Source organism: Galeopterus variegatus, unplaced genomic scaffold (assembly GCF_000696425.1).
Source record: "Galeopterus variegatus unplaced genomic scaffold, G_variegatus-3.0.2 Scaffold4741, whole genome shotgun sequence".
NCBI classification, from domain to species: Eukaryota; Metazoa; Chordata; class Mammalia; order Dermoptera; family Cynocephalidae; genus Galeopterus; species Galeopterus variegatus.
The window spans coordinates 86,506-94,674 of NW_007730852.1; the positions used below are offsets into that span (position 1 = coordinate 86,506).

The 8,169-nt window shown below is 39.4% G+C and overlaps 1 protein-coding gene across 1 annotated transcript in view; it reads right to left on the bottom strand.

Annotated features, from left to right (window-relative positions):
- The window catches only part of CD96 (CD96 molecule), an 88,879-nt gene that overhangs the window by 42,108 nt on the left and 38,602 nt on the right, over positions 1-8,169 (bottom strand). The window contains exons 6-7 of the mRNA XM_008588250.1: positions 4,469-4,559; positions 1,750-1,938 (exon numbers count right to left, since the gene is read on the bottom strand). Coding sequence (XP_008586472.1) covers positions 1,750-1,938; positions 4,469-4,559 — 280 coding nt within the window. The remainder of the gene's footprint in view (positions 1-1,749; positions 1,939-4,468; positions 4,560-8,169) is intronic.

The window sequence follows — 8,169 nt, forward strand, 5'->3', positions numbered from 1 at the left end:
TTTATGAGTATGTTACAGACTACAGTATCTCTGAAAATAGGATGGTGGTTAAAGAGATTAACGGTCCTATAGAATTCTAATAATGATTTGCAAATCTGTTTGTTTTATAGGAGTACTTTACTGGAAATATGCATATTTGATAGTTGTCATTACAAACTTCTATTTTTTTATAGGAATATCTGTTGTCACTATATTTGTTGAAACATTTGTTCTTAACTTTCATGTAGTAAAATCTCCATTATTTGATCTGGCTCAGAGTAGTAAATAGTCTGGGTAGTCAGTAACTAGAGTCGTCCTATATGTCAATTTGCAAGTCATAAAAGTCTTCTATAGGCCAGATACTGTGCTTTATTTTTTTATTTTTTTATTTTTTTTTGTCTTTTTTTTTGTCTTTTTCCGTGTCCAGCAACGAATCGCAACTCTCAGTGTTGCCCCCGTACCGGACCGGGGACCGGCAACGGGATTGCAACCCTCGGTGTCGCTCCCACGCCTCGCTCAACCAGTGAGCGGGAACCGGTCTGCATGTGGGATCTGAACCCTCGGGTGGGAGCGCCACCGCGCTTCCCAAGCGGCGCACTTATCCAGTGCGCCACAGGGCCGGCCCGAGATACTGTGCTTTAAATTAGGGGTACTAAAATCACTAAGATATAGTCCCTCCCCTTACAGTATTTATATTGCATACATGGTTTATCCTTTCCTAAGTATTAAGGTTATATATGCTGTGAAAAATTGAATGTTTTTAATGACTCAGAAGGAATTTTAGAATCTTTTTAATCTCTCTTGATCATCAATATTAGTATTAGTTTTCATTATATGGTAGATTAACAAAAACGCTAATTAATTAAGAGTTATGACTAATGGAATTTGAACAAAAATTTTGCTATATTCAGCAGAAATTCTATAAGGAAATATAAATCATCTACTTTCTTTTTATTTGAAGATTTTTTTTTCACTAGAGTCCTATTTGTCAAAAATGTTTGATAATATGAAATTTAATAATTTTGAGTTATGTAAAGAGTTTTCTGAGATTAAAATACTATAGAAATAATAAATGTTCTATTTGTCCCAATTAGACATATTCTGAATTTATGGTAGTCTTTTGAAATTTAATAATTTTGAGTTATGTAAAGAGTTTTCTGAGATTAAAATATTATAGAAATAATAAATGTTCTATTTGTCCCAATTAGACATATTCTGAATTTATGGTAGTCTTGGTCAACCTTTGCTGACCTTACTAAATAGACAACTGCTATGGTCTGAATGCTTGTCCCCTCCAAAGCTCACGTGGAAGCTTGACCCCAATGTGGCAGTGTTGAGAGGTGGGGCCTTTGGGAGGAAATTGGATTGTGAGAGCTATGCCCTCATAAACGGATTAATGGATTAGTAGGTTAATGAATGAGGGGGTTATCACAAGAGTCACTGGTGGCTTTACGAGGAGAGGAAATGAGCAAGTTAACATGTGTGTTTGCCATTCTCACTAGCTGATACCCTGCACCATGTAGGGACACTACAGAGATTCCCCACAAAGAAGAAGGCCCTCACTAGATGAACCCCCTTGACCTTGGGCTTCTCAGCTTCCAGAACCATAAGAAACAAACGAAATTCCTTAACATGAGGGTACTACAAAAAGTTTATGGAAAGATTCATATTATCTTTCAATTCTATTTTTCATGAATTTTTTGAAGTATGTTTGTGAACTACCCAGTTTCGGATATTATGTGACAGAAATGCACTAATGCAATAGCTTACCCAAGGAAAAAGTGATCTTTTCTGATGAGATATTCCACACTTTATTTCTGGGGGCTGGAGACAGAGCCATACACCAAATGGTCAGGTTGTTTGTTTGGGCTGGTTTATTACTACCCACCCTTGTCAAAACGGACCTCAGTTCCAAAAATCCACCTTTGCCTTTTCTTTCTTCATTAGTAATGTATATTTCTGTAAGACGGATAAGAACACGGTTAGTCACGAATGTTTTCTGAATGAGCCATTCAATGATGCCAAGGCATAGATTATCAATTTATGGTAAATGTGGAGTCTAAAATGGTCAAACTGCGGCTTCTGTGCAGTGAGGGTCAACTCTGGCAAATCTGGAATTAACCTGAGCTGTTTGCTCAAGCTCTTGCATGACACTGATCCATGGTCAAGGTAGGAAAAGTATTGATTAATAGTATTGCTTTTTTTGTGACCATGGGCCCAAGGGGCTTAGGGGCAGATTGTCCCAGGTCATCAGTGCTGTTCATTGTTCACAGTGAGATTGATGATTTACATCTGGTCTGGGTAGACCCTGGGAGGGCTCTGCTGTGAAGTCTGATTGTGTAGCAAGAATATATCTAAGTGACCAGTAAAATATAAAACAACCTCAGCTAAAACTCTTTTTTTGGGCTTACCGCTTCTGAGCTGTTCTGTGCACATATCAGTGGTTCCTGATCTGAAAGAGAAAGTGCATCTGGGTGTGGTCCCTACAGAGGGAGGACAAAGGAGCCCACATCTGACTTCTCAGACTCCTGTAAGTGCAGCATATGATACATTATTAAACTGTGTTGCTATGTTGTGTCTTTTTCCTGAAATGGGTTGTAGATTTATAAGCATCACAAGTGTCATTTTGGGTCCTCTCAGACTTCTTTAGAAACTAAACTCTGTTTAACAACTATGGTTAGTACAATGTCCAAACAGCATACCTGGCAGCAGGAAATTAATGTGAAACCATCCATCACCATAGGCCAGCACTTTCTGGACTCTCACAGCTTCTTTACATTAAAAGTTCTTAATGCTAGTTCTGAAGTTATTACTTGCTAAAGTAATAGCTAACTGCAGTTGTGTGCTGGTGGAATTCTGACCACACCGTCTGATAGAATTCTGACCACACCATTGAGAGAGTAATGGACACATCAAATCTGGGTGCTTCACCCATGCAGGGCTTATTTAACAGGAGAATATATTTATAATAACTGTTAACGGATATTTCCATGATTGCGTTGTGTTATTGTTGTGGATGACGTGTTTTTAAAGTAAACTAATAAAACCAGTAACAGTCTCAAAATGCAGCAAGTGATTAATATAATCATTCATCAATATAAGCTTTACATTTTATCAATTAAAAATAATAATGCAGTAAGAGTTGTGTGACTCATTATTGTTGAAAATATATCAAGCTTTAAGAACAAATGACTCAGGAGAAAGGAAAAGGGCTGTTGTCCAGGCAGGGGATGGCTGGGATTACTCTGGCAGAAGCTGTTATGGTTACTGCCTATGAAAAAGATGGCTTTGTGAGTTACCACCTGAGCTTGTCTTGATGTGTGTTCCTGCTCCAGGAACTTTTAATCCTCCTGATGAACATGTTCCTTGTTGAGGAGCCAACTCTTTTTCACACACTTCCTCTACTACCCCCCAACCCCCAGCCCAGGTCCTCACAAGAAAAAGTAGAAGTTATTTATTGATTTATTTAAAGCAGTGGTGCTAAATTAATTGAACACATTGTATTGAAACAAAAAAGAAATGGAAGAATAGGTGGCTATGTTACAAAAGCAGAGAACTTAGTAATAAATGAATGCGGAATTAAACTTTTTTTGCTCTCATATAAGATATCTGCTTTTACTAATAGTTAAATAAAACATTTTTTGTATGTGATTTGATAAAGACAGCTATATTTCTTTCATTCTGGGAAATGTTACTCTCCACCCCCTTGAAGGAGCCAGATAAGTATCAGAAAGTGGCATTTGGTAGGCTAGATGATGTTTTTCTTGGAATGAGAATTCTTCTTTTTTTTTTTTTTTTTTGTCCTTTTTGAGACCGGCCGCACCGCGCTCAGCCAGTGAGGCTGTGAGCGCACCAGTCATCCCTATATAGGATCCGAACCCGCAGCAGGAGTGCTACTGCGCCCCCAGCACCACACTCTCCCGAGTGCGCCACGGGCTCGGCTCGAGAATTATTCTTAAATGCCAAGATCAGCTTGGGCAATGACAGTTTCTAATGGCCATCCCTATATAGGATCCGAACCCGCGGCAGGAGTGCTACTGTGCCCCCAGCGCCACACTCTCCCGAGTGCGCCATGGGCTCGGCTCGAGAATTATTCTTAAATGCCAAGATCAGCTTGGGCAATGACAGTTTCTAANTGTCTGCAAATTACTTTGAAATGCATCAAAAATAAGATGGATTGATGAATAGAGAAAGAGAGGGATAAATGGATAGGTAAGCAGTAAAGCAATTTTTTTTTTTTGTCCTTTTTTGAGACCGGCCGCACCGCGCTCAGCCAGTGAGGCTGTGAGCGCACCAGTCATCCCTATATAGGATCCGAACCCGCAGCAGGAGTGCTACTGCGCCCCCAGCACCACACTCTCCCGAGTGCGCCACGGGCTCGGCTCGAGAATTATTCTTAAATGCCAAGATCAGCTTGGGCAATGACAGTTTCTAATGTTCTATGTTTAATTTCTTTCTTTGCCAAACCCATTTCCATTGATTTCCTTACCTTCTTTTTCACCTTTAAGAAGCCTTCCGTTGAGAAACCAGGTGAGATTTGCTTTGGGAAATACATTCTTTAGTGAGCAGGTAAATGTTCTCTGGGGTAAAGACAGAAAGAGGATTATTTGCAAATTCAGGTGAAACTGTTTCTTCCTTATATCTCCACCAACATTCACATGAGACAAATTGGCAAGAAAGAATTTTCTCCTCTTTTAAAAGGTTAACTACAAGGCAGTGTCTACCTTAAGACATGTTGTATTAAAATGTGGACTATAATTATGCTGTTTTCTATAGAGATGTTATAAATTTATGGCTAGAATCCTAGGTCAACTTAAAAATCTAGGACTATACTAATGTTGCAAGACTGGATTCTGGGTTCTGAAAAAGGGAAATCAAAATTCTGTGTAGGCAAAATAAAATCATACTAAACAGAAACCAAAGGATAGAAGGAAGGAGCTATAACAGGCAGAGGACAGAGAAGAATATTCCATTAGATTAAAAGCTGAAAGAGATCCATACATTGTTTCTGTTCCTCATATAGTGATAAATACTATTCGTAGCAACAACCACAGAAACCATTTAATATAAGTACCCCACTTTTGACTTCTAAAGAGTTTTCCTAATTATTTTTTCATCTTATTGTCTTAATCCTATAGAGTAGGTAGGACATGCCTTATTATTGCCATTTGACAGATGGGAAAATCAAAGCACTGAGTGGTTAAAGGGAGTGAAAAGTGGTTAATCACACCATTAGAAGTGATGTCTCCTCAATTCCAGTCCAAGATATTTCCTGGTAAGATACATTGTACTGAAAAAAGAAGGAAATGGAAGAACAGGTAGCTATGTAGCAAAAGCAGCAAACTTAGACTCAGCGTTAGTTATATTTTATTTTCAACACTGTGTTTGTTCTTTGGGGGATAATACTTTCTTTAACAGCCCAGTGAAAATATCCAATAGGACTTACTAGATCCCTATTATTTCATCTGAGACCCTGCAAAATTATAATACCTTTTATAATTACTTGTTTTCTCATCAAGAGATGCATATATTTTGCATATGATCAGTCCTGGTTCTTAGTTGTCAGATATTTCCCACTACTGATGTATATACTAGTTAACTAGTAAAGAAAAATTAACTGAATATAATGGTTGGTGTGGTAATCCACAGACTAGTTACTCCTAAAGCGTTTGAAACTATGAGCTCTGAAACCAAACTCAAGGATACTAGTTAACATTTTTTTTCTGGTGAGATCCTACAAGGTGTGGCTAACCATCCCTCAGTGTATCACTATTAGGTTCTGGGAGGACCTCTTAAGATGGCACCACCCAAAGATACTCAAAATGGCAGTTCCCACCCTATGGGACTTCCCCATAAGATAAAAAGACAAAGGAACTCATAACCGCAACAGAACTCCACACCATTGGTCTCCTCCAAAGCCCTATTTTACATACTAAGGGAACCAATAATTGCAAACCTAAAAATCACCTAATTAACATGAGGTCTCAACAACTCCCATTGGATATTTCGTTTAACTCATTAACATAAGCTATGGCCAACCAGAACAACACAACTCACCCCAAGAAGTATAAGCCCAACCCCCAGGGTGGGGGATAGGTTATGCTAGGTTCTGTCCCTATGCCTCTGCCCCACCAGCTGTGCCAATAAACTCCTTCTAGCCTGATTTCTCCTTTCACTACCAATTCTTTCCAAAATTTTCAATCACTACAAAAAATCCTGAGGACATAGGGAAACTTTCAGAGTGAGTAACCTATCACATCCAAGATAGGTGGCAAACACTTAGCTCCCAGAATTTCCACTCATTCAACATTAGCTTTTTTCAGATAATAGGGATATGAGTATGTGGCAGGGATATAGACCCATGAAATTATGTCATTTTTTCCCTTAGAAAATAAAAAGTAAAACCAGGTTTCCTAAAATATATTCTTATTAAGCAGAGGAAAGAGAATTCAGTTCATTTAATCCAATAAGATGACAAATATTGATTTTTGTCTCCATTTGGCCCAGGAAGGGATATAGAGGCATAGGAAATAATATGTTAAAAAAACAAAGTTGTAAAGTTTTGTATTAAATCCAATGCCTTTAACTGTCTTGTGATTCATTTCCTACATCTTCAATTAGCCCACCAAAAGACAATGATATGCTAATATCAGGAATAAGTGGGGGAGATGTGACCAAGATGGTGGAATAGACAGTCCCCAGCATTACTCTCTCCCACAACCAATAAATTTACAACTGTTTAAAAAGCAAAGACTGCCAAACCTAGGACCACTAGACCTCGGGGGAAGAGGAGGAGAGACCCACAGAGTTTGTGAAGGCGGGAAAAGCCAAGGTGAGAGAAAGAAGGGACCAGTCTGATTGTTTCAAGCCCTGGCCACTTCAGGGCCAACCCCACAGAAGCTGGCAAAAGCTGCAGCTGTGCCCTTTGTAGGAAATTGCTTGGAGTCTGCAGGGGAGAAGAGGGCCTTGGTGAGCACCACACCAGCTTCCAGGCCAGTGAGACCACTGACAGGGTTCCCATGGGCCCATACAGGAGTGAGGGGATATAGCCAACTGAAAACAGAAGCCACCCAGAGGCTGGTGAGTCATCACTAGGGTCCAGCTCATGGTCCACCGCACAGGAGGTTTTTGGAAGGCAGTGGGAGGCTGGCCCACTGGGGACACTGCGGTGCAGCGTGGGAAGCTGATCTGCCATCCGGTCGGCACAGGTCCACTCAGTGGAGGCTGGTCAGAGCAACAGAACTGCAGGGGGTGCAATTTGCTGTAAAGACTCAGTCCTGGGCCAGAACTTCCACACAGCCCAGGTGTATCTGACCACACAAAACCCAGAATTGATTAAAAGTTATAAGTGGATTAAATGGAATAAGTGAGCGATAGCCCAAAGAATTGTGTAGTAAGTTACAAAAAGTATTTGGAAAGTTCTGTAGAAGTACGAAGAAGAGTGAAATCTGGCGATAACTTAGTGAACATAGTCAAATTTTGTGGACTGGGAAGAGACAGAGCGGAACTCTGCAGGTGGTCTATGTTGAAAAGTAGTGGGGAGTTCATGAAGACAGATGGGTGAAATGCGCTCCTTAGCAGAGCACCGAGAGGCCCAGATGTGAGCCGGGGATGTTGCCCTGGAAGGGGGCTGGGTGGGGGGGAGGCCAGCGAACAATCGGAAGATTTTGAAATTGATAAATCAGAAAAGATAAACCCAAATCTGACTGTTAAGACTGATCATTTCCTTATTTCCATGGATAAAATATTGAAATGGTGATCATCTGTAAGTTAACCCACATTCACTTTGCCTAAGTTTGGACAGCGTCTTTTCATTAGAATCATTTTAAAAACATTTAGCTTTTTAGTTTAGGAAGAAAAATCTTTAAAAAACAAAGTTTTCCTATTTGTTTACCAGCTCATCATTTCTATTTGGAATTTTTCTTTCCCCTTCCCCCCCTCCCCCCCAGTTTGAAATTTAACTTTCAGTGTCTACATGTTTATCTTTTCTTCTATAATGAAAACTTTTTTCTTCCATGGACATCTTTTAAAAAAAGTTTCTGTCTCCTCTTGGTAAGTTTTTCTTTTCAAATTTAAATACATGTATATTATGCATATGCATATTTAAATGCATAATACATATGTGTGTGTATATATATATATATATATTTGCTTAAGTTGTCATTTTTTCCCTTTATTTCCGAGAGTAGA